The following is a 27,232-nucleotide window of genomic DNA, read 5'->3' as shown; positions in this document are numbered from 1 at the left end:
CACGTCCTGGGATCCTGTCCTCACGGCGAAGGTCTGCGAAGCGCTAGACACCACCAAGTACGATCAATTACAGCCACTGCCCTTAAAGATGCCGATTACAACACCTTTGAAGCAGTACATGGTCTCTACGTCACTGGTAGTACACGGCGCATAGATATAATAGCTTTCAAGGAATCTACAAGATCTGGATTCATAATTGATCCCACTGTGCGTTTCGAAACGAATGAGGAACAGCCAGCAGAAGTGGATAATGAAAAAAAGAATATCTACAATCCTACCATTCCATATTACCTCCAAAAGTACCAGCTAGAAGAGTTTGAAGTAATTGGACTTCTGATTGGAGCAAGAGGTAGGCTACCGCTACTCTCTTCATGAAAGATGTGTTTAAGAGGCTTGGAATACCTACATCTATTATTCCGATTGTAACTTTAGCTGCATTGAAAGGATCAATTGCTCTCCTGAAGCATCACCTATATTCGAAATGAAACCAAGTTCATTGGCATTCTTTACTTCTTTGTAATACTTGCCTCTCTAAAACTAGGTATATTTCCACCAATCACAAAATGTATTTGCAGCTATGTACTTGTAGGAGTTTCATTGTCAAAACGAAATTAATGGTTCACTGAACTTGTAAACATTTATATGGTTAAGTACTCTTTGTCCCTTGTGGCAGCTCACGAATAGTGAGAAGATTTCTAAATTTCAAGAAAATTAATGTAATCAGAAAAATGTAGTGTAAATCTTAAAACATTAACCATGGCCACAAGACTTTCTGTGTACGATCGAACACGAATTGCTTCTCGAATGGAGGTGTGAGAGTCCCCAATTATGGTGCAGAGATGGTGGAGAATGGTGAAAGGAAGAAACGCGACGCTGGACTACAAGACCATCAAGAGACTTCACGCCAACTTGATTCGCACTGGCTAATTTACGCAACAGAAGGGTGCTGGCCGACCAAAAACAGCGATCACGGAGGAAGCCAAAGCAGCCTCTACTGAGGCCTTCCAGAGAAGTCCTAAGAAATCCATTCGACAGTGCCAGCGGGAATCTGGTGTATCCTATGGGTCCGTGCAGCGGTTGCTAAAGGAAATGAATTGGCTGCCATGGAAGCCACACTTTGTGCAAGCTCTGTCATGTGAGGACTGTGATATCAGAATGGAGTTTGCGGAGTCTCTACTAGCATGGATTCAAGAGGACCCTAGCCTTTTGCGAAACATTCTATGGTCAGACGAGAGGAGTGTGGCCGGTGCCAAATGAAATACTTGTGAGAGCAGTACAGAACGTTCAGCCACGTCTGGAAAAATGTGCAGCAAATGCTGGTGCTTACATTGAATTTGAATGTTGGTGGAATTTTAAGCAATTCTAATACTGGACTATTAGTTCATGTTACTTTGATCCTGTCATGTTAATTCATTTACTTGTGATAAACGAATAAAAAATTGGACATAAATATGGGTCTCCCATATTGTCAAGTTTTCTTACATGTAGCACATCATCAATATTCGGGTAATTTTAATTTAATTTTTCAGTAGGAAACGTAAACTATAATGTTTACTTTTTAGGCAGAAGTGTGACTTTTGAATGGAGGGAAAAGATAGGCCTACGTGCTTTAAAAAAGTCAGGGGTTGTGCGCATGACGTTGACACAGCCGTAGGTTTCCACGTAGAATACGTCTAAGAAGTTCGCTGATATAGAATGAGACTACACTGTTCGATTTAAAAATATTTTTTTTATCATTGACAAGTTTTACATTGGCTAAAATATGTCTGTGATATGGTCATAAGCTTCGACATTTCACCGAAACTAGTAGTTCTTGAGGACAACAATTTCAAAATGATTTTCGTTAAAACTTCTCCAACATGTGACAGTTCCATTATGTCAATGCATATTTGTTCATTTCTTTTTCATTTATGTTTGATTTCATTTCTTCTTTCTGTTATTTTGTACATAATTTAAACATTATGATGGATGTGTAATTAACTCATTAAAATTAGGAGACAAGCTGGATGTAGCATGTAACCAATTTTAATTTAGTAACGAGATGTACGCGAAAATCTCTTTGATTTTACAACTTTCATTTCGGAAAAAAATTGTTCATATGTATAACAAAAAATAGCCGTGATATTAGCGGCAAATTATCTAAGAATAAGGCATTTTGACTTTCTAAGCATTTTGAAAATATCTAGTACAGCCAAGTCTTTACTTTGACTTTTCACATAAGAGTAATTAAATAGGTCTACGTCTTCCGCATGTACGAATAGATATGGCCTCACTTTCATTATATCCACGCTAAACGGATTTTCATACAATCGAAAATCAATCTACATGTTTTTTTTTTTAATTATTAAATCGTTTGTTATTAAAATCTACTTACAGTCCATTCAAGAGGTTGCAAGAGTGACTGCACACAAAGAAAATGATAGCCTAGAAACTATTTTCTGATTAATTTACTTTCCATACATCTATTAGACGTACGAAAGAGTATATATTATTAACGTTTTCGTCTTTCCCGTGCAAACGGTGATTTAAATTGTTGAGGTGTTCTGAATATCGATAAGAAACGCCAATTCTGTTACCCAGTTTTAATCCATTAATTCAAGAATTAAAATACGTGGATCGTATGCGAAGACTAAGAGGAAGGCTGGCAATAGGAAAGATTTGATAATGCTGGGTTTGCAGTGAGAGACCTATCCTTGGGCAGAAAAAAAATTAATGGATGAATTCAGGAATATTTGTAACTTGAAACAGAAGAGTTGCAGAAATATCATATACATTTTTCAAATAAATCACCATCATCATCAACATTACGGGTTGAGCCGGTAAGCCCGTTCCGTCTCCGTTAGAATTGTTCTCTCCAACGAAACCTAGGACGACCAACACTTCTCCTTCCTATTGGAGCATACTGGAAAGCTTTCTTGGGAATTCGGTGATCCTCCATCCTTTCTAGATGTTCCATCCACCTATTACGTTGATTTGTTAACCTTTGTGTTATTCCCTCTATCCCTAATTCTTTTCTGATATCTTCATTCCTCTTGTGTTATAATAAAAAATATCCCGCCACTGATCTTACTGTAGGAATTTCATTTCTGAGGCTTCTAGTCGTCTTTTGTCCCTTTCTGTTAAGGTCCATGTCTCTGCTCCGTAAAGTAGTACTGGAAGGGCTACTGTTTTGTAGAGTTTTAACTGTGTTTCTTTCGTTGTTCTTTTTCCTAAGCTCCGTCTAATTGTTCCACATATACCTCAAATAAATACGGTAATAAATTCTGTCATCTGTGATAAAATCATACATCTTATTTTATGAAATCAGCTCTCACTGCGTATGTCAAAAAAACGTCGTGTTTACTTGAACACTGCGTACTTTTTAATGAACAAGTCATGGCTAAGGGGAGGGAGGAAGATCATGGTGGTCTATGGCGAATCCTCGGTCTCACCTCATTTCACCCCCGTTTGGTCTGATTACCTGGTTGGGTTTTTCCGAGCTTTTCCTCAACCATAAGGCAAATGCCAGGTAATCTTTTGGCGAATCGTCTGGCCTCACCTCATCCTCACTACATTTCGTCAAAAAATTGTAAAAAGTTGTAGAAAATTGTATAAAATTGCAAAATTTTAAAAATTGTATAACATTTGTAATTGTAATCTTGTAAAATTTTGACTTGTTCCACACCTTAAAGCTTCATTGCTAATGTAAGATCTATGGAATATAATAAATGAAATGAAAAAATGCCTTACCCTTCCGTCTTGCTTGTGTATTATCGAGACTCGTGAGTCAAGAAATGCCGGCGACTGACTTCTGTCTTGTGGGGAGGTTAAAATATACAGCAGCACTATATTCTACTTTTATTTTGTCTTTATGGTGTTTGTCAGGTAAATTAAACTTAAATATGTAGAAATAGTGAAATATGATAGGAGACAAGGTTCTTTAAAACTTCTTTTTTCGTTACAGGTAAATGGAACTTGGGGTTTGCCAGGTTTCGTCTGCGATTTCTACATAGCGATGGACGTCACTTGTAGTACATCCTCCATCTTCAATCTCGTTGCCATCAGTATAGACAGGTAAGCTGCTAAGATACACCATGTTCATTTGAAACTATAGCATAGTCTAGTGCATAGTATTTAGTATTAGTATTTATTTATTTATTTAACCTGGTAGAGATAAGGCCGTCAGGCCTTCTCTGCCCCTCTACCAGGGGATTACAACTATAATATGAAGAATAGAATTACAATTAATATTAAATTTACAATTACAATTACAATAAAAATTAAAGTACGACAAGATTACCTGATTAATAAAAGCTAGACATTTTACCATAGAAGTTAAGAACAAAAAATATTTTTGTATTTACTGAATTACAAATTAAACCTAGAATAACAAAATTCTACAGTGATGAAATTACTGGATATTGAAATATTTTGTTATAAATTAAGAGAACTATTTACAAGAAACCATGTCTGAACGAGTCTCAATTACTGACCAAGTGCCTAGTAAGTTTGCGTTTGGATTGAGTTTTATTTCGACAGTCCCTGATGCTAGCAGTACATACAGTCACGAAGCTCAATACGTAGGGAATATGCATCCAATGACAGTTGAATTTTAGTTGCTAGCCACTAGGATCGCTACTATAGCACAGTCTATTGTTCCTAGTACTCTCAGTTGCTAACCGCTTGGAGCATTGTATCGCGAGAAATGCAAAAAATCACCTCAAGCTTCGTGATTGTATGTACTAGACTGCGAATATAGTACATAGGGAATTGACATCGCCGTAAGAAATTCATGTATAAAAACTGAAAGTGGAATTTCATGTAGCTGGTCAGGAGAAGTAAATTAGTAGGCCTTGTAGAAAAGAAGACTGTCTACTGATTATTGCCAAATAAAATTCTGTTTTATGATATTAATATTGAAACAATAGATTATTATACTAAGAGAAGAAAATATTTTATTTATTCAAACTGAATGGAAACAATTCGTTGAAAAAGATAAGAGCCAGTTTGCTGCATTCTTTCCTAGTAGAAGAACTCCATCCTACAATACGATCAGACTTTGTAAACTTAATATACAGCTCAAATTGTTGTTTATTTGTATCTTTGTGAAAAAAGTAACCTAATGACAAAAACAATCTTTAATATGATTACAGAATTGAAATTATAATATTAACATCATGATATAATTATTTTGAATCACCTAACCTGAATCGTCATAACATATTGTCAAAGGATTATGTATAAGTTAGCAATAATTAGTAGATCCTTCTTTTGTACATACACACATACATAAGTGTTTTGCCCCAGGGCAAGTCTTTCACTGCAAACCCAGCATTCTCCAATTTTTCCCATTTTCTGCCTTCCTCTTAGTCTCCGCATATGATCCATATATCTTAATATCGTCTATCATCTGATATCTTCTTCTGCCCCGAACTCTTCTCTCGTTAACCATTCCTTGCAATGTATCCTTCAGTAGGCAGTTTCTTCTCAGCCAGTGACCCAACCAATTCCTTTTCCTCTTCGTGATCAGTTTCAACGTCATTCTTTCTTCACCCACTCTTTCCAACATAGTTAAATTTCTTATTCTGTCTGTCCACTTCACACGCTCTATTCTTCTCCATATCCACATTTCATATGCTTCTAGTCGTTTGTCTTCACTTCGTCCCCATACAATGCAACACAAAGCACTTCACTAATCTCATCTCAATCAAATTGTTGGATTCTTTGTAAGTTCATGCATATGTATATACACTTTTTGCTGGTTGAGTGGAAGAGAAGGCCTTACGGCCTTAACTCTGCCAGCTAAAATAAATCATTAATCTCTTCGTTAATTCTTTTTCTAGAGCTACGCATAAGATGCTCCTTTTTGTATTAAAAACTTCCTTTGCTATTGTTATTCTCCTTTTGACTTCCTGGCAGCAGCTCATATTACTGCTTATAGTACACTCTTAAGTATTTGAAGCTGTCCACTTGCTCTACTGCCTCATTTAGTATTCGCAAGTTTATTTTCTTTATTTTTCTTCCTATGACCATGGTCTTCTTCTTGTTTGAATTTATCTTCATCCCATACTACTCACGGCTGTCATTTAGCTCCTGTTGCATATCCCTTAGTATCGTCTCCTCTTCTGCTAGAAACGCCATAAAATTAGCAAATCTTATGCATGAAGTCCATTAATTTATTACACATGGCCAGCTAAATGCAATTGCACTTCCAGTTTTTATACATGAATTTCTTATGACAATTTTAATTCCCTATGTAAGTTTAGAAGGATTGAAACTTATTGTTTTGCTCCATACCAATGAGAGATCATAATAAATTTATTATTACCACCTCAAAATTTAAGTAACGTCTACCATTAACGATACATTTGTATTTTTTCGTACAAATAAAATCCATAATGTGGCAAAGTTGCTTAGTAGCCTAATGATAACCTTTCAGACTTTCACAACAGCCCGCAAAACTTTGCATACTTGCTATCTCTCTTTAGGAAATTATCACAATAATCTAGTACGGAATTTATTACTGTGCATAAAAATTATATCTTCCTTCCGGACTGGTTCGCGGTCCAAGACAGGGACTTCTATACCTATATTCTTAGTTTTACTTTTCAAGAGTGTTCTATAACGTCTAGGTTTGTACAGAGGATAAACGATTGCCGACATGATTATACGCTCGAGCACTGGCGAAATGATCTATAAGAGGGGAAATGTAGGCCCTCATTATCGCCTGAAATCCCCTTCACTTGAATTCAGGAATAATAGCTCTTGTGAAGGAAGAGCGCATTTCCTTGTTTGCGGTGAGTGAGTTACGAACCATTTACGTTAAAAAATTAATAGGGCTGATTATGCTATAGCTATTCTTAATATTGAGTCAGAACTATTAGCATCATTGAGATATAAAATTTCTGTTGTAGAAAAGTTTGAGCCAACTTGTGCAACACTGAATTCCATCCATTTAATTTACATACGTAGAACGTTTATCACCTACCCTGTTCAACATCTACTTGGAGAATTTAGTAAAGAACTGTTTTCAGAACATGGGAGAAGTGATAGTAAGAGGAAGAAGAATAAATTGCATAAGATTTGCTGATGATGTGGCGTTGTTAGCAGAAGAGAAGATGATTCTAAAGCATATGCCACTGGAGCTGAATGACAGCTGTGAGCAGCATGGGATGAAGATAAATGTAAAAAAGACTAAGACCATGGTTATAGGGAGAAAAATATAGAAGATAAGCTTGCGAATTCTAAATGAGGCAGTAGAGCAAGCGGACAGCTTCAAATACTTGGGGTGTACTATACCCAGTAATACGAGCTGCTGCCAGGAAGTGAAAAGAAGGATAACAATGGCCAAGAAAGCTTTTAATATAAAAAGGAGCATCTTCTGCGGATCTCTGAAAAAGAACTAAAGAAAAGGTCAGTGAAGCGCTTTGTATGGAATGTGGCATTGTATGGGGCAGAAATGTGGACATTACGACGAAGTGAAGAAAAGCGACTAGAAGCATTTGAAATGTGGATATGGAGAAGAATGTAACGTGTGAAGTGGACAACAGAATAAATAAGAAATGAAATTGTGTTGGAAAGAGTGGGTGAAGAAAGAATGATGCTGAAATTGCTCAGGAAGAGAAAAAGGAATTAGTTGTGTCACTGGCTGAGAAGAAACTGCCTACTGAAAGATGCACTGGAAGGAATGGTGAACGGGAGAAGAGTTCGGGGCAGAAGATATCAGATGATAGACGACATTAAGATAAATGGATCACATGAGGATACAAAGAGGAAGGCAGAAAATAGGAAAGATTGGAGAAAGCTGGGTTTGCAGTGAAAGACCTGTTCTTGGGCAGAACACTAAATGAATGAATGAACTTAGAACGTTCAAATTTCACAAGCTTATTTAGTTACTTCCATTTAGATTCCTTCTAATGCAAACCAAAATTATTGCTGCCAACATTATAGTTCGAAAATAACTGCCAGTTGTAGTACTCGAAATTTGAAACGAAGTAGGTAAAAGAAAATTGAACCTGACATCTAGAAAATTACTATAATTCACTAGCATATGTAGTAATAGGGGGAAAATGATTAGGCTTCGCCCTCAGGGTATTAAATAAGCTGATTCGGAGGTACATGTAATTTAACACAGAAGTTAGGCTTCCAGCGTGGCACCACAAGTGAAAAATCTGCATGTGAGACTCGTGACTGTAAATAATCGCATTCGAGCAGAAGGAATTATTGGGCCTCATTGCCTGGAGCGTATGCAGCCTCACATTACACAAGGTAATCCGACTTACTCTGGTGGTGAAATGATGAAGCTTGACTGGAAGAAAATGAAGGCGCTAATGATGGAAATCTGGGCTAAATGCTGAGCTAACAGCGGGTGCTCCAATCTCGTGTTTGCTTTATGTGGCAGTGAATTTGAGCGTGCACTCGCTCGCGAATCTCTCAGTTCAGATTTTTATTCACTCGATTAAGAATCGATTTTCCAGCGGCAAAGTGAAACTTCAAATCTGTGCCATTTATTCCCAATTCAAACCATCAATTACGACCAATTCATTTCTACCGCAATCTCTTTTTTATACCGCGTGTTCATTTCAAAATTTCCCAACTTGAATAATTTTACATGTGCAGGGGACACGATTTTGAGGAAAAACAAGCGATTTAGTTTCCGAGGGGAAAGTTCAAAACCACTGCTGATTGAATTTTCTGTCTTACTCTTCACCTCCACTTTTAAACTTCAAATTGCACCCCCTATCTTCAGACACATCATTCTAAAGGGGATGATATATGCTATCCGACTACCAAAAAGTATAGTAATAATAATAATAATAATAATAATAATAATAATAGGCCTACCGTATTTACTCTAAAACAAGATCCCCATTTTTACCAAACTTTTGCCTTTAAATTTTGGAGGGGCTTATATTCGGATCTGTCCCTCGCCGTGACGTCGTGGTCTAAGGCATCCTGGCTGGGACTCGCGTTACGGAATGCGCGCTGGTTCGGATCCTCATGAGAGAAGAAATTTTCTCATGAAATTTCGGCCAGTATATGGGACCAGTGCCCATCCAGCATCGTGATGTACTTGGAGAGCTACGATAGGTAGCGAAATACGGTTACGCAAACCAGTTATATCGGCTGGGAGGATCATCGTGCTAACCACACGATACCTCCATTCTGGTTGGATGATCGTCCACCACTGCTTCGGCATGTGGCCGTGAGGCCAGCAGCCGGCTGGTTGGTCTTGGCCCTTCTTGGGCTGTAGCGCCACGGATTATTTGTTATATTTGGGTCTAGGAATTCTCGTCACCGGAGATGTCGTCATTATACCTCCTTGTCACCTATTATATTTTAGTCACCGGCGTTCTGGCCACTGATTACATTTTAGTCACTGGCGTTCTTGTCACCGATTACATTTAATAATTTATTAATGTTTTATTGGACAAATTTAGGATTTAGATAGAAGGATTAGTAGGATCACAGAACGATATCCTAATTATAAAGAAGATGGTGATGTTCTTACGTACCTCAGAGCCATCGGACACAATTTGGGTGGCAATTTTGAAACATAAAATCATGTACCATTTTATGAAGTGTGGGAATTTTGAAACATTAATCACATAACATTTTATACAGCGTATCTATGGATAATTTACTTCTTAAAATAAATTATTTTTAAGAAAATGTGTACTAGTGACCAAAATATCGGGTGACCAAAAAGTCGAAGTGACCAAAACACCGGGTGACAAAATTTCAGTAACTAGGTGGTAACCTACAATGACGAGAGTTCCGGTGACGAGCCTTCCGCTTCCCCTTATATTCGCATCGTGTCGGAAGATCGATGGTGGGCTTATGTGAAGGCGGCAGTTTACCTCTGAGTTCCTTAAAAGCATTATTATTATTATTATTATTATTATTATTATTATTATTATTATTATTATTATTATTAGGAATACGATAATTTTTTGCGAAACAGGAGAATTTTTGTTATGTTGGTACGAGAATATTATACATATATATATATATATATATATATATATATATATGAGCCGTTCAGAGCAAAAGTGGTGTAAGTCAAGATTCTGTAATGAGATTTAAAGTGAAAATTTTGTAAAATACAGCGCAAAATAGCAATTAATATGGCCTTCTTGCTATCCACTGACTACTAATAGTTTAAATAAATTTAATATATCAGTGAAAAGTTTGTAAAATACAGCGCAAAATAGCAATTAATATGGCCTTCTTGCTATCCACTGACTACTAATAGTTTAAATAAATTTAATATATCAGTGAAAAGTTTGTAAAATACAGCGCAAAATAGCAATTAATATGGCCTTCTTGCTATCCACTGACTATTAATAGTTTAAATAAATTTAATATTAGTTGCTACTTTGCGCTGTATTTTACAGAATGTTTACTTTAACCCTCATTATCCATTTTTGACTTGCACCACTTCTGCTCTGAACGGCTCATATAATATACAATATTACATACTGTTGTCAAAGCTATACATATTATTGACGTCCTGATGCATCTACCCTTTGGGTACTCGCCGTAACTATAGTTTGACTACTAGAACTAGAACTTTGTTATTACTGATATTACAGCATTGTCCCTTTATTAGTAACCGCGTAATAACAGACTAATTTTCTCCATTTTTCAATCAGCATCTGCGACATCTTATTGACACACATTAGTCTTAATCACTATTTTTTTTTTTTGCAAGTCGATCGTTTAATATTATGGATACACCCTAATCTCTAGTACAGTTCCGTCACATATTTCTAATAATAACACTTTCACATACATTTCCATACTTTTGATTTTTTCGACCACATTACATCCTTTTCCACTGCTCGCACCATTTTACCACTCTTTCGATTATTTCATTTGTCCCCATCTCCTAGTAACATAATCATTTCAGGTTACTTTTTAGCCAATTAAAATTTATCACACTTTCACCAATTGTTATTCCCTTCATCACAATTTACACATTGAATAAAATTACTTTCTAATCTTCATAAATACATCATCTACCTTTCCGGTTTTTTCTTCGTTTAATTCCCTTACTAAGTTATTTTTCCTAAATGACACCTGTTCTAGAAAACCATCTGCTGTCGAAGGTCCCGGTTCTGGCAGCTTCCCTCTGTTGACGCACTTGATTCCCTCCTTGAAGATTCCTGGTGGATCCATTTTCCTCTGCCATCTGTAGAATCACTATGTAACGTACCTTGGGCATCGATCTCAGATAACAGCTGTTTACTTGTTGAACTATTCGCACTCTGCGTACATACAATGGATTGCTGCACGAGAATATTATTCTAATCATGTATGAACCAGGGTTTAAGCTGGAAAATAAATAATTGTCGCAAAAATGCACAAATGAAATATTATATTTGTGCTAAATACGAAATGCTTGTACAATATTATTAATAATTGTGCATAAAAATAAAATTAATAAAGTATGCAGAAACAAAAAGTTACGTATTTTGTTCCTTGAAGTTTTATTACTTTCAATCTATCTTATCACACTCTAGATATAGGCTACTTATGTAAGTAAATCATTAGACGTAGGTATGTTTAGAATCAATTACTGCTGAATTTGCATCACATTAAAATACGTTATTTTATGAGCACTCTAAACACTGAAATTCTTTACTAGTAGGCCCTTCAAGATATATTGTTAGCAGAGTGCTAACTTATTTTTACTGAATAGCAGTTTCTAATTCTAGCTTTTAGAAGATTCATGGAACTAAATTCTCGCTCACAATTTACCTACAGTATGCGACGGAATTATATACATCAATTAGAAGAAATTGTTCACATAATTTACACGAATTGCATCAACACTTTGAAATCAGTTCCTGAACATCTATTGCTCAATATCTTTTTGAACATTGCCCATGCCATTAGCATTGCATTTAAATTCAGATTAGTTCATACACATCTCTGATTTCATTTTCTGCATTACCATTTTCGTTTCTGAAGTTCTGTGTTTAAACATAACATTGAAACGAGTAGGTATTGTAATGGCCAACTTTACCGCACTAAGTGTCGTAAAGTGAAAACTTTATTTGTTATGCACATTAATGGTAACATTTTCACAATTCATTTTTTCGCTTTAAAAAGCTAACAACATTGAAATGTTGCATTTTTAGAAGTCGAGTAGCAAAATGCGATAAATGCGATTGTGGCTTAAACTCTGGTATGAACCCTTAAGGCTCGTCTCCACTATTAAACATTTAACAACAACATGTTGGCTGTAAGTTGTTCGAAGTAATGAAGTGGACGAAAGAAAATACGTTAATATAAAATTAATGCACTGATGGAAAGGCCTTGTTTGTAGTGTCTGCAAAAGAATACAGAGACAAAACAAAGAAGGCCGACTGTTTTAGAGAACTTGAATCATTGTTAATTGTTCTCGAGAGAGTTTTCGCACTCTTGTCGTACGCTAAACGTTAATGGTATGTTGACGTCAGTAATGGTCGTATTTGGTGATGTATGTTAACTTCGTAAAACTTCGGAAAGAATAAGTATACGATATTACCCGCTCCTTTAACATTTATCATGTCGTAGATCCTATGATAGTCAATCAATCGCGCTGTAATTTTTTCAATTGAGATGAAATGGCTGCTCTTAAAGTGTGTCTTTCTTTGATGAAACAGGAAGTATTTTTGCAGCACTATATTAAAATCGTGTTCTGACATTCTCAGCAAGTTTTTGAATCCAAATCGATCTTCAACTTTAAGCTCGTTTAAAATGTCTCTGCATAATGTCTTTTACTCAGTGGCGTAGCATGAAATTTTGAGCAGGGGAAGCTAACTCAAGTTGTCTTTCATGCAATATGAAAAAACGTATTACAAAAATACAGTCTCAAAATAAATAGTAGTCAATGTCAAGTCGGCAGTCGAAGATTGGTTGGGACCTCGTAAGTAACACCAATAAGGCATGACCTCAAATGGTACGTAGTAAAATATGATTCACGGTTTACACATATCTCTTAACAAATAAACAAGTATACGTATAACATTAGCTCACTCCCTGTCATACTTAGAGAAATCACAATATTAGTATCATTACGTAAGTATGCGTCTGCCTTTTGGTTGTGTCCTTCATTGACAGCAAGGGAGTCGGTCATTTGTTTTTTTAGATCACACTTTTGTTCGTAAATCAGTCTTGATAATAGAATTGCCCTAAAAATTCAAGTAAATTAGTGTCAGGAACTGTTATTTCGCTCATTATTTATTATATCAGCCACAATGCACACTAACACTTCAACTGAACACAACTGACGAAAAGGGATAACTCGGAAACTACTTATTTTAAATGTTAAAGCTAGCTTCTTGCGAGCCTTGCGACTAGGGTAGTTTAGTTAGAAAGGGATGGAAAATCTGCGGGGTGGATTACACAGAAGAAACCAGTCTGCTTTGGAAGCTGGTATGTGCAGGCTTCTTGTTTACTGCTGCATCACAAATCATCCTGAGCTGCCGCATCACAATATTTAACGCGTAAATATAAATTCTATTAAAATTAATAAATAATTTTCTCCATAAACTGCAGGTTTATTATGAAATTATTATTAACTGGGGAAGCTAAGCTTTTTAGCTTACATTGACGCTACGCCACTGCTTTTACTAAGATAGTGCCTCACCTGCAGTCTCATTTTCTTCCTTTTCAAGGCCTTGTAACAAGCAATGGAGGCAATTACAAAAGTAAAATCAGAATTTGAGTCCATTGTCCAAGGTTTGAAAATAAGACACTATCTATATTAAAATCTCGTAGACTATTTATGGTGGACTACGCAAAAAAAGTCAAGTTTAACATGTTTGACAGTGTGGACAAAGTGTTAAATGAAATTAGCATTAACATGTTCAATTAACATGTTGAGATGTTAATGTTAACGGTAAGCAGTTTAACATTTAACATGTTGTTGTTAAATGTTTAATAATGGAGACGAGCCTTTATACATACTTCCTTTCATGATCAAACATTTTAGGTGATTGGCCAAAAGCGGCCGTATCTTCTGTATGCATAAATTGTCTGTAGTAATGTCACGAGAGGCCTGAGATCTACCGATAAATCTGCGAGCGAAGCGAGTGGATTTATCTGGGAAATCTCAGACCTCGAGTGACACTTATTAGGACTATTTCGTGAATAAAATAAAAATTTAAATAATATATCCCTAAAATTCGATCACAAAATGTTAATAATTGTATATTAACTAATACTTAACCTATTCAGACATTGTGAAGTTGAAATACTCGTAGATGAATATCGATTATTGCAATAAAGGAATTCGATGTTATTATTCAGTAATGGCAATTACGAAAAGCGAAATACAGGTTTAACAATGTTAATTACATGTACTGCACTTTTCTCTTATTATTATAACAAATACATTTTCATTATCTGCTGAAATCATAATTTAATTTAACTGTAACAGTGGGGACAGCTATATACCAACCAATGCTTATGTATTCACAGCGAGACATGTTGCTACACAGTGAAGCCATCTCTGTATAGATAGGCCTAATTAAAACACGAATTTTATTACGCCATACGAAAGGCAGTTTGATCAAAGACATTATTACTATGCAAGGTCTTTGAGTTTGATATGCGATGATGTTACATAAATTTGAACGTCTATTAATTGTTTAATTTCAATACAAATGTTATGGGCTACAATTTTATAGGTTACGTTAGGCCTGCCTGTGGAAGTAGGGCCAATGTCAGCTGTGCCTTGTTTCGACCGTTACTTATAATGAGTGCTACAAGAAAGCATTTTTTATAGCTCGACAAACGCATTCTCGCTGTAGTGTGTAACGGAACTGAAGCTGCATCTACATAGTTCAATATTCCAATCGCGTATGCGTGCAATCTGGGAAGAATATTGAAAGAATCAAGTTTAAAAGGTACGTTCAATTAAGATGCATAAAGATTTTGTGTCTACATGGTGCGCCGTTTTGAACATGGTCTTCACTGCGTAAATATATTAATTAATATTAAATATCAATCTTGCATTCATTGCTTTAAAGTTGAAAGAAAAGTTTAACCGAGTAGTTGCATCTTAATGTATTCATGATCATCAGTTTAGGGGGAAACACTTGGCGACAACGACTAAACTAAAGAACGACCATGCGATAAATTGATAGCGATAAATCTAGGTGCAAAAATTATCGCAAAGTCTGACTGTGATTGGTTGGAATTCAAAATTTCATTACACTTCATTGGTCGAAAGTGGAATGACGTCATATAACCGAAATAGTCAATAAGAAACAAAAGTAACCTGACTGAATTCTCTGCTTAACAGGTATATCGCCGTGACGCAGCCTATAAAGTACGCGAAGCACAAGAACAACAGGCGCGTGTGGCTGACCATCGCACTGGTGTGGGTCATCTCTGCGGCCATCGGCAGCCCAATCGTGCTGGGGCTCAACAACACGCCGGACCGTCTGCCTGACCTCTGCCTCTTCTACAACAGCGACTTCATCATCTACTCGTCCCTTTCCTCTTTCTACATACCCTGCATCATCATGGTGTTCCTCTATTACAACATTTTTAAGGTGAGTGCATCTACTACTATCACGAACCCTCTGAGAATTTCTATGACATAATTTGGTTAGAGATGGTAGATTTTCACAATCACGCTAAATGCTTAAATAAGTAATTTTTTATACGCTTTGATAACGTAAAGTGCAACATATTAACATTGAAACGAGTATTGTAATGACCAACTTTACCGCACTGGGTGTCGTAAAGTAGCCTAAACCTTTATTTGTTATTGTCACAATATTGTTAATGGTAACATTGTCAGAATTCACTTTTCCGCCTTAAAAAAAAAGCTAATAATTGTGTGTACTTACTGATGTCCACGTTTTCCTTCAATGAGATCGTACATCGCAGCATAATACAGGAACATCATTTTATTTTTACTTCAATTTTTATTGTACCTGAGTTTTTGAATGTACTTCACTCCCACCCCTTCTACCAATGAAGTTCAACCGTCCTCCACACAGATCCAAGACCTCATATACAGTCATAGTAGCCTTACGGTCATAGTAAACAGTACGTTCCAAAAATATGTTCGCGTTTTCCAGTGACGAAAGAGCTTTCAATATTGCATCATTTTCCATTTGCCTACGTCGCATACCGGTTTCCCCCACCTGCTTCTATTTCTCTCTCTGTAAATGCTAGTGACTGGGCTGTCTTAGCTCTTTTCTGAGAACATTAATTTCTGTTAGGAATTGGACGTCTACGTAATATTATACCCATACAATTGTTTCAAATAACTTAAATAAAAGGGCCTCGAGAAGTACTTAACTGTCACGTGATTTCCTCCCTTTCTACGACGCTGCGACGTAACCACTTGGACGGACAGTAGATAGCATGTCTGAGTAATTTTATCTTTTCGAATCGGGCAGAAGTGAAGATTGAATTTACAGTACGTAAGGTCTCTTTTATAGAGTAGGTACAGAATTATTTCAACACGAGTTACTGATTCGAAGTACGAACCTGGTAATTGGAATTACGTACAATAGTCTATAGTGCGATAATATGCACATTAGAACTGAAGCCTGTATCGAAATGAACGGCCACCATTTTAAAAAATGTGTTTAAATATTCATATTATGATTATTTTTCAATTTAACTTCATTCTCTATATTGTACGCTAATGTGCTGTAGAAATATAATATACACTGCATAATGAATACGTCCGCATGGAAAGCTCAGTTCGTGAGTAAAAACACTCATTGTTAATACTGTACTGTATTTTGATTAAACAAAAACCTAATGAAAATTATCGTACTCAAAATCGTGATATTTCCTAGTTTACGTAAATTTATGAACTACTTTTCTTCCCTCCTGTACCTAGTAAAGTGATTTGTTTGTATATTACGCCAGTATGATCGAACTCCAGTCGTGGAAGGGGGTAGCAAACGGTGTTTCCGGTTCTTAATCGTTGATCCAAAGGTATATCCAGGTTAATATTAGAAATGTTAGTAAAAATAAAATGATGTCCCTGTATAATGAGTCCATAGAGAACTCGATTTCTCGTTTTCACTTTTCATTGAAAAATAAGCCAGCATAACCTTTTCAGAAATATTCCCAATCTTTTTTTCCTTACGACATTGTTCAGACTTCTCATATTCCTCTTCATACCTCTGTCGCGATTTTGTTGAAATTAATAAATTAATTTGTAATATTTATATTGACTATATAGTCACGGTAACAATACCAACAATAATAACATTCTTCAAATGTTTCTCGTACAAGGCCCTCTACATGAATCGATCAACTACAAAAGTAAATGTATACGTATAGTCTGCCATAAAAATGTTACATTTAGACAATATTCACTTTTACATTAATTTTTTATTAAAGCAGATAAAACTTTGTACGATACACATGTCGTAACTTTATATTACAATACTCGACTGGTTATGAAACTCGGCCTGCGGCCTCGTTTAACAAATTTCCAATCTCGCATTGTAAAATGAAACGTTACATTAGTATCGTAAGTAACTATTATAAAAGCATGCTAAATAATATTAGTGTAGGTTTTTAATCCACATTAATTTACTTTTTAACTTTACTCTAGAGTATGCCATTAGGAAATTCCAGGATAACAGAGAGGGTTTGGAATTGAACGGGTTACATCAGCTGCTTGTCTATGCGGATGACGTGAATATATTAGCAGAAAATCCACAAACAATTAGGGAAAACACGGGAATTTTACTTGAAGCAAGTAAAAAGATAGGTTGGAAGTAAATCCCGAAAAGGCAAAGTATATGATTATGTCTCATGACGAGATTATTGTACGAAATGGAAATATAAAAATTGTAAATTTATCTTTTGAAGAGGTGGAAAAATTCAAATATCTGGGAGCAACAGTAACAAATATAAATGATACTCGGGAGGAAATTAAACACAGAATAAATATGGGAAATGCCTGTTATTACTTGGTTGAGAAGCTTTTGTCATCCAGTCTGCTGTCAAAAAATCTGAAAGTTAGAATTTATAAAAAAGTTATATGACCGGTTGTTCTTTATGGTTGTGAAACTTGGAGTCTCAGTTTGAGAGAGGAACATAGGTTAAGAGTGTTTGAGAATAAGGTTCTGAGGAAAATATTTGGGGTTAAGAGGAATGAAGTTACAGGAGAATGGAGAAAGTTACACAAACAGAACTGCACGCATTGTATTCTTCACCTGACATAATTAGGAACATTAAATCCAGACATTTGAGATGGGCAGGCCATGTAGCACGTATGGGCGAATCCAGAAATGCATATAGAGTGTTAGTTGGGAGGCCGAAGGGAAAAAGACCTTTGGGAAGGCCGAGACGTCGATGGGAGGATAATATTAAAATGGATTTGAGGGAGATGGGATATGATGATAGAGACTGGATTAATCTTGCTCAGGATAGGGACCAATGGCGGGCTTATGTGAGGGCGGCATCTATCCAAAGGCTCTGTCTCACAAACGTTCTTACATTTTTAAAATAGTTTGATCACTCCTCCACGTTAGCTTTTGCAGTAACTTATGGATAGCACAGGAATATGACCTACTTGATTAACTTTGTTCTTATCTGCCAGTTCATTCGGAAGTTGTATGTGGTAGCGGGCGATTGTGATTGAGTAATAAGATGGATCTGGATAAAATCACACCATATCTTTTGGCATGTTTCTTAATATTTACACTGTCATTGTAATTGTTATATTGTTCCTTTACTTATTTATTAATTTCAAGAGTTTTATCTGGAAAACCTAGAAGATGCATCAGTTAACACATTGAATTTCTACCATTAAACTTTCCATAAAAAATGCTTCATTCAAAAACGTTCAAAGTGCTAAATTTCAACTTTGAAACTACTATAAAATGCTAAAACTTATTTCAAACCTTCTATTTTTTTTTATGCTCGACCATGCCGGAATGTAGTAATATATACCTGGTAGCAGTCCTTTAATGCATGTCATGTTGGATTCTTTGTAAGTTCATGCATATGTATATACACTTTTTGCTGGTTGAGTGGAAGAGAAGGCCTTACGGCCTTAACTCTGCCAGCTAAAATAAATCATTATTATTATTATTATTATTATTATTATTATTATTATTATTATTATTATTATTATTATTATTATTATTATTATTATTAAAGTTCAGATTTTCGATTATTCTCGGATATGCAATCGAAAGACGAGGGAAACGTCACGGAGGCTGGAAATCCAATACTGTCGCAGAAATTTATGTTCTGTTACTATAATAATTAGCGTTAATTGTAAATAATATTCAAATAAATTCAATTCGAGGGAAAAATTGTTCCGGGGCCTCGAAATTATTCAAATCAACTTTACAGGGAGTTATACCTGAAATCTTGATTTGCATAATACACGTCACTGTTCGTTAACAGACAACCACAATTTAAGTCACACGGAGTTAGTGTGCATTCGAAGTTGGTTGCTTGACGGTTGTCAGCCCACTTTTGAGGTCTGTGGATATAGAGGGAAAAATTGGATCGGTGTCGGGTAGAGTTCCCGAGTAGCTCAGTTGGTAGAGCGTTGTTATGTTAAACAAAAGGTCCCGGGTTCGATGCCCGGTCCCGGAACAATTTTTCCGTCGAAATTATTCAAAGGAGGACTTGTTTCGGGTACAAAGCACGTACTGTCAGAAGAACCGTGCATTGGATTTTAGATAAAATTATGATAATATAAAATTTGAATGTATAATATTACTCAATAATAAATCCATGTTGCTGTTAAAAAAAATATTTCATGGTAGTGAGCACGAAAGGCGACGAAGTCAACCTTCCCTTGAAGGCACATGATTATGAAAAGTAAATATGTCTGGTCTGTTCATTGAAAAGAAAAGAAGGTCCTAACTAGAGTCCTGCACAATCGATTTTGAAGAAAGGAAATAATGTATTGCTGCTGAACGCCTGATAAATGTATGTAGCCTATATTTATTGTGGGAAACATTAAGTTATGCTATTACACTTTTACTACGTCATACTACTTTTGACCAATAAAACGGTACGAAAGGACGTCTTTCAACCAATCATGGCTGCTTATCGCACAATTTTATCGCGTCCCTAGCATTTGTTTAATTTTATCGCGTCCCTAGCATTTGTTTATTTTTATCACTACCCTAGCATTTGTTTCTTTGTTTGGCAATATTTCAAACTGCACTGGTCTGGACGTCAAAAAAAACAGAAAATTACAAACCACTCCAGTCGATGCACAGCACTTTCAAATATGACTCGGATTGGCATTCAAGAACGAGAATTAATAAAGATCACTGGTCATAGCTATGCATCTTCCCTGAAACCCTATTTACAAATAAATGAAGAGCACCATTCGGAAATCCTGAATACGTTGAGGGATACACCATGTACATAAACGAGTTCACTTCTTTTACGCACATGTCCAATATAACATCAACTGAACCACCAACCACTGAAACATTCAAATATGAAAATTGCACTTTCAATAATTGTTTCTTTTAAAATTATTCATGTTTATTTTTTATTTCATCATCGTTAATTAAAACGTTTCTTGTTTATTTCATCTTCCCTAGTTAAAACTTTTCTAACACTCGTTTTTATTATTTAGGTTATGTTTTTTATAGCTTCTGCTAATATGATATTATGAATAGTCACATATCAGAGATTGTTTAATACTAAGATTTATTGAAAATCATCTGTCAAGTGACGTTGATTACTGGGATCGGGATAATTGAAGTGGAATGCAACTGTTTATAAAATATGGAACTGAATCAACAAAGCCTTCTTGATCAGTAACCTTCAACAGAGTTCAATGAAGATTCCATAGTTGGCACAACTGATAACAAGAAAATAACTAATAATAACATACTACTGCCATCTACTAGAGTAATATTTATAATGTTGAGATGGTACAAATTTGAAGACAGTTTTGTATTTTCGTAAGTCAATTAATATTTTATTGTATTGGAGTACTTCGTTACTTCTAATCTTTATATACTTCCTTCTAATCGTGTAATAGTAAATTAAATCCCACTCGAGTTTTGATTTTCTCTAGATAAATCAAAACCTCTAGTGAGATTACTGTTGAAAAAATCATTCCATGACAGTTAGTTCTTAAAAGCCAAGATTTTTATTTCAAAATATGAAGCAAATTCAAAATCACAAAACCTTACAAGTAACAAGACAGAATTAATGTAACAACGCTACCAACCACAACTACACTTTTGATGTCTCCTCTTGAGATTGTATTGATGTGCTACATTTAGGAGACGATTCTTTATTATCAGACTCTGGGACTGTAAGATCATTTGTTTGGGGTTCGTGTACAGGAAAAAGATGACGCTCATACGTCCCAAGCCAGTTCACACGTTGCTCTTCGTCATTATCCCGTAATTTTATCTTAGGAGGCATCAAGCCAAACTTAAACCGAGTCCCAGAAAACAAACGTCTTTCCAAATGTGGCAGTGTGGCTGACGCTGAAGGATGATCAGCATCATCCTTGCCCTCTGCGGCGACTGCTTGAGCAGAGCAACTCGAACTCTCAGATGAGTCAGTTTTCTCAACCGTTTTGCGTTGGCTTTTATGAGTAGGTATCGAGTTACGCGCTAACCCAAGGGTCAGGAAATTTGCCATTTTCTTTAACGCTGACTTCTTCTTAACTTTCTCTGGCACTGACTCCGTTTCAGCCACGTTTGTTGATGTACTAGGAACAAGAGATGCTACATCAGAATCTCCTTTCTGCTCTAAGTCTTCTGTCTCCGCAGTTTCAATGGTTGTGTTCTTATCAGTATTGTTTTCTGAGGAGAACACTATATTCAGTGAAGATTTACTTTCTTCAGCGTCAACTTTACAACTCTGTATGATAATTGTTCTGTGGCATGAATCAGTATTTTCTTGTGGCCTTTCAGAAGTAGCGCTGTCGCTTATGTCGTTTAACTTTCTATCTCCTTTGACAACACAGTCAGAGATTTTAAGCTCAGATATATCTTCCTTGTCGATTTTTTTTTCCAAAATGTTTTCATCACTAACAAGTTCCCTTAGCTTCTCTTCTAATATATTACTCATTTTTTTCTTCTCTGTAGATTTTTCGTTAGACGCATTTTCTTTCAAAGACTTATTCTCAAATTCTCTCTTTTCAGTTATATCTTCCTTAGTTTTCTCGTTGGACGCTTCATCTTTGTTCAGTGAAATTGCTACATCTCCAGACAGTTTAGGGACCGGATCAACGATTCTGACGTTATCGTCATCAGCCATTTTGCTTTTTCACTCTACGGTCTCTATTTCTTTCTTGTTAAATTCACCGAAACAATCTGTAAAGCAGTCAGATAATACCAAGTTTATACTGCAACCCTTCTCTTGACAATTTTAAGTGGAGAGGATGGTATTTTTTAAAACTTTTTACCTATTTGGTGTAAAATATTAATTTTTTGTATGTAGAGAGCTCATAGCTGTGGCAACTCAATCAAATAAAAATATTTTGAAAAAAAATTATTTGGAGGCCCAAATTTAAAAAAAAAATATATATACCCAATGCAGGATTGTACTAAAACCGATAATTATATCTAAACCGTTTTTAAAGATAGATTCAAACAGTTTTTTTAAATGTATTTGCAAAAGCATGTTCTACAAACTGTCTGTAACAGAATTTTGATATTAGTCCCTACGTTTGTAAAATAAACAATTAAACTTTAATTACAATTTTCTGATTTCCTTTCTTGCAAACAAACGGACGTATTTTTTAAATGAAATTAATTAACAAAATTCTGTTACAGAGAAAAGTTTTCTAACAGTCTAAAGAATGTGTGTTCTAAATTTCATGCATGTATCTTTAATAGTTCAGAAATTATATCCCTTTTTGTCTGGCAATGTAGCAAAAAATGAAGTTACTGGAAACCGATAAAAGCGGGCGTGTGATTTCAAAATCCATAGCGCAGGAAGTTTAAAAATGACGTCTCAACATCCGATAAAGGCACAAATACCCACAAAATGTTATGCAATGCATTCCACACATATCAAAGGGTATTTGAAAGAAAAAAAAATTTTTGAAAATTTAATTTATACCGGAAACAACAATAAAAGTGGGCGAGTGATTTAAAAATCCATAACGCAGGAAGTTTGAAAATGGCGACTCAACGTCCGATAAGGGCACAAATACCCACAAAATGTTATGCTATGCATTCCACACATATCACAGGGTATTTTAAAGATTTTTTTTTTATTTACTCATTTTTCACCAAAAAATACCATCCTCTCCCCTTAAATTCAAAAGATATTTGAAATCTGAAATTAATTTTAAAAATATATTACGATGTTTCTGCAGGGAAATCGATATCTGCCGAAAGAAATTCATGCCTACAGCATCAATCTCACAAAATCTATTTGGAATCGAACCACAGTCTCCGAGATACTCGTGTAATGAAGACTCGACTGAACTGGAGGCATTTGAGTGCAAATGCAGATTAGTTTTCGAGTGACTTTGCCTATTTATTTCTTCAAATTTGCTTCAGTGTTTCCATTACTACTCTCTCCGACTTTTACAGGCAAGTAACTGAATTTACTGTCGTACAAAAACTGTAGGCCCTATCTATACTAATAATAAATCTGTAGCCGAAATTTTTCTGGTAATTTTCGATTTTCCAAAAATAATTGGTCCTAACATATATAATTAACCACCCTGAAAACGAAAATCGCTCTTTTGAAATTTTTGTTTGTATGTCTGCATGTCTGTCTGTCTGTCTGTTTGTTACCTTTTCACGCGATAATGGCTGAACCGATTTATATGAAAATTAGAATATAAATTGAGTTCGTTGTAACTTAGATTTTAGGCTGTATGACATTCAAAAACCATTATTTAAAAGGGGGGGTTATAAGGGGCCTGAATTAAATAAATCGAAATATCTCGCTTATTATTGATTTTTGTGAAATATGTTGCATAACACACGTTTCTTTATAAATGATTTTCGATAAGTTTTATTCTCTGCAAAATTTTGATAGGACTGATATTTAATGAGATATATGAGTTTTAAAATTAAAATACAATGCCATCTAAGGCGTTGTAATGAAATGAAAACAAATGACTACGTCTATAAGGGGCCTTGGACAACAACAATCGAAAGCTATGAAACATAGCCTACAGAGAATGTTTCCGTGTTTGTATGAAATACTATCGGAAGTAAAATTAACCGATTTGTATAATTAATTATTATTTCACCATTGGAGAGTGTAGTAATGTTTCTCTAGCTGGGGATAATGCTATAATGATATTACAGTAACTTCTGAGTGCTCTCTGGACCAAATCATCGCATTTAAATTATTTAAATACAATTTAAATTAAGTAACATATTAAACGATTTATCCTTCTACCAAACACGAATGTTCCCTGGATCAAACGTCCTATTTTAATTATGTAATTACTTTATATTTATTTCTAACAGGTGCAGCGGAGCGCACGGGTACAGCTAGTTAGTAATATTTTATTTAACGTTTATTTGAATAACGAAAATCATTCGGGTACCGGTGTATTGAAGCCGTGGTACTGCTAAAGTAATAATGACACGGAAATTGATGTATTCGGTATAGAAATGCTTTATCTACCACAAATTTCAGAGAATCGTACTGGGATGGAATTACTGCCACCTGAGTGAGCTACGTTGTAGCGCCTAACCCACGCAAAAGAGAATTGCATGAATAAATACAGAGGGAAAGTTCTCGCCAAGAATTTCGAAGCTTACATACAGTGTAATTCATAAGGAATAGTAGGTAAATATTTTAGGGGGTGGTAGTATGGACTCTTCTAAGTAAACAAGTTCATAAAAAATTTATACAATTTTCAATGGGTGTGAAGATACAGCGGTTTGAATGTAACGCACAAGAGTTACAAATAGTAAGAAGGAACTACAAACTATCATGTACTATTGACTACGTACAAAAGAATAGGAGAAGCTGGAAATATGGGCTACCATTTTGTTTTCCTCATAATAATGGAAAATGGTGTGGGCAGTAGCGGCCGGTGATCGAAATCCCCGGTGAGGCCAGATGCAACTAGTTTAAGTGCTCCGATAGAAAATATTTATGATATTAATTATTATTGTTATTATATTATTAATATAATTATTACTGTAGTATTATTATTATTAATATTAGTCTATTATTATTACTAGTAATGAAAAATAATAATTTCACTCACCAAATAAGCTCTGTTATGCTGCGAGTTTCAGTGATTGCTTCAGTGTGATTAAGCAACCCAAACCCATATTATGTGTTGAAATTCCCCTTTCTTTCTTTTCTTTTTATTTTTTCCTTTGAGAGCAACAAACAAGGCCAACAGAGAAGTTTATTTTGCACCACATTACCACTTAACCATTTATGTTGCCCATACCAGGATGCAATAGAAACTCGCCTTTTAAGATTATCTGTCAGAAAAATTGTCAGCAATGTCGTAGGTATCTCGGTCGGCTCTCTCTTTATTTAAAACTTCCTTTCTTTCAATATTATTTCTTCTCGAAAAAGGACACTCTAACAATGAATTAACTGCACCAGCATTATTTCTGACATTTGTTTCTGTTTATATTTTCCCGAAATACATAACAACATTGGCCCAGATTCACTACACGAAGTACAATAGCACAACACCATCGCTTACGTCATAAACTAAGACATAAGAGGAGAGAATAGTGTGGGTTTCTGCCTGCCAAAGAGCTGGAATGTTTGTTATTTATGGCCTATTTAGGAAGACAAGTCATCCTATTCCCACCCCACTCTACCCTTGAGGCCGGCCCATGGTTGAGAGGAGTGAAACCTGACCAGGCCAGACGAATTGTGCCTCATTTACAACGTTTTAAGCGCAATCTCAAAAGCCCGCGAAGACACACGAAAATTCAGAAGCAGACCCGGCACGAGCGATCCTGGCCTCAGGAACAAATTTTACTGCAAAACGGGTCTATACACATCACAAAGTTTTCAAATGCTTCTACAGCGATATATGCTTCATTCAAATAACTAATACATTAAATAAAAACAAAATTTGACTTCAGTTAAGCCAAGTGGCTGAGGCCCGGCCTCACTTGCCTCAGTCAATCAGCCGCCACTGGGTGTGGCATATTACTTGGAAATCTTTACTGGCATATAAAGTAATTATTCAGATACAGTTTTTCCAGTTTTAAAGGTCAATATTTGCATATAATTACTTTTTGAAAGAAATACGAACTGGTCATCTATAGGTAGTGGGGTCTAAATATCGCCTACCAGAAAAAAAAATTGAAAATAAAATTGGAAACAACAAATAAACATAAGTACGAAAACCGTGTCACATCAATGACAATAGTCCACACCTGTGGATTAACGGCCACCGCGTCTGGCCGCGAAACCAGGTGGCCCGGGTTCGAATCCTGATCGGGGCAAGTTACCTGGTTGAGGTTTTTCCGGGGTTTTCCCTTAACCCAATACGAGCAAATACTGGGTAACTTTCGGTGCTGGACTCCGGACTCATTTCACCGGCATTATCACCTTCATTTCTTTCAGACGCTAAATAACCTGAGTTGTTGATACAGTGTCGTAAAATAACCAAATAAAATAAAAAAAATCAATGGCAATAGTCGGCCTGGTTGGCGCATTTGGTATAGTGCTGACCTATATCCGAGGTTGCGGGTTTGGTCCCGGGTCAGGTCGATAGCATTTAAGTGTGCTTAAATGCGACAGGCTCATGTCAATAGATTTACTGGCATGTAAAATAACTCCTGTGGAACAAAATTCCTGTACACCGGCGACGCTGGTATAATCTCGGTAGTTGCGAGCGTCGTTAAATAAAACATAACATTTTAACGTTCAGTGGCATTATTCGGTAATGAATAACGCAAATCATGATAGTGAAAATACACGTCATGTTGACGTGCTGCTAATATGGGCTACCTATTCCATATTTGACAAATAGCGGTAGCCCATATTAGCAGCATCGAATCATGAAGTTTTCTAAGATTATGGCAATAGTTGTTCTAAATAAACATTATTCTTATGCCATGTGATTGAGCTATTCTTAATTAGTGCAACACGAAATATATTTCTTTCAATATAATTGAAACTACAAACCTGCAAAAACTTTTAAATTGATGAAAAAACAAAGAACACACCACATTCACACCACAAAGGCAACTGGTTTGCCTCTCTGTGTACGCAAACTGATGGACACGAGAGGTACTTTTAGAGCTTTTCCGCTAGGTAACAACACCATATAGCCCATATTACTACTCCTAGCCCATATTTCCACCTTCTA

The 27,232-nt window shown here is 35.7% G+C and overlaps 1 protein-coding gene across 1 annotated transcript in view; it reads left to right on the top strand.

The window, feature by feature from the left end:
* The first annotated feature begins 756 nt into the window (after positions 1-756).
* Positions 757-27,232, top strand: part of Dop2R (dopamine D2-like receptor) — a 52,229-nt gene continuing 25,753 nt past the window's right edge. Inside the window, exons 1-4 of the mRNA XM_069849701.1 lie at positions 757-810; positions 940-1,223; positions 3,907-4,053; positions 15,278-15,530. Coding sequence (XP_069705802.1) covers positions 757-810; positions 940-1,223; positions 3,907-4,053; positions 15,278-15,530 — 738 coding nt within the window. The remainder of the gene's footprint in view (positions 811-939; positions 1,224-3,906; positions 4,054-15,277; positions 15,531-27,232) is intronic.

Source organism: Periplaneta americana, chromosome 16 (genome assembly GCF_040183065.1).
Source record: "Periplaneta americana isolate PAMFEO1 chromosome 16, P.americana_PAMFEO1_priV1, whole genome shotgun sequence".
NCBI classification, from domain to species: domain Eukaryota; kingdom Metazoa; phylum Arthropoda; class Insecta; order Blattodea; family Blattidae; genus Periplaneta; species Periplaneta americana.
Note: the sequence above shows the minus strand (reverse complement) of the source record. Positions and strands in the feature narration are given on the sequence as shown.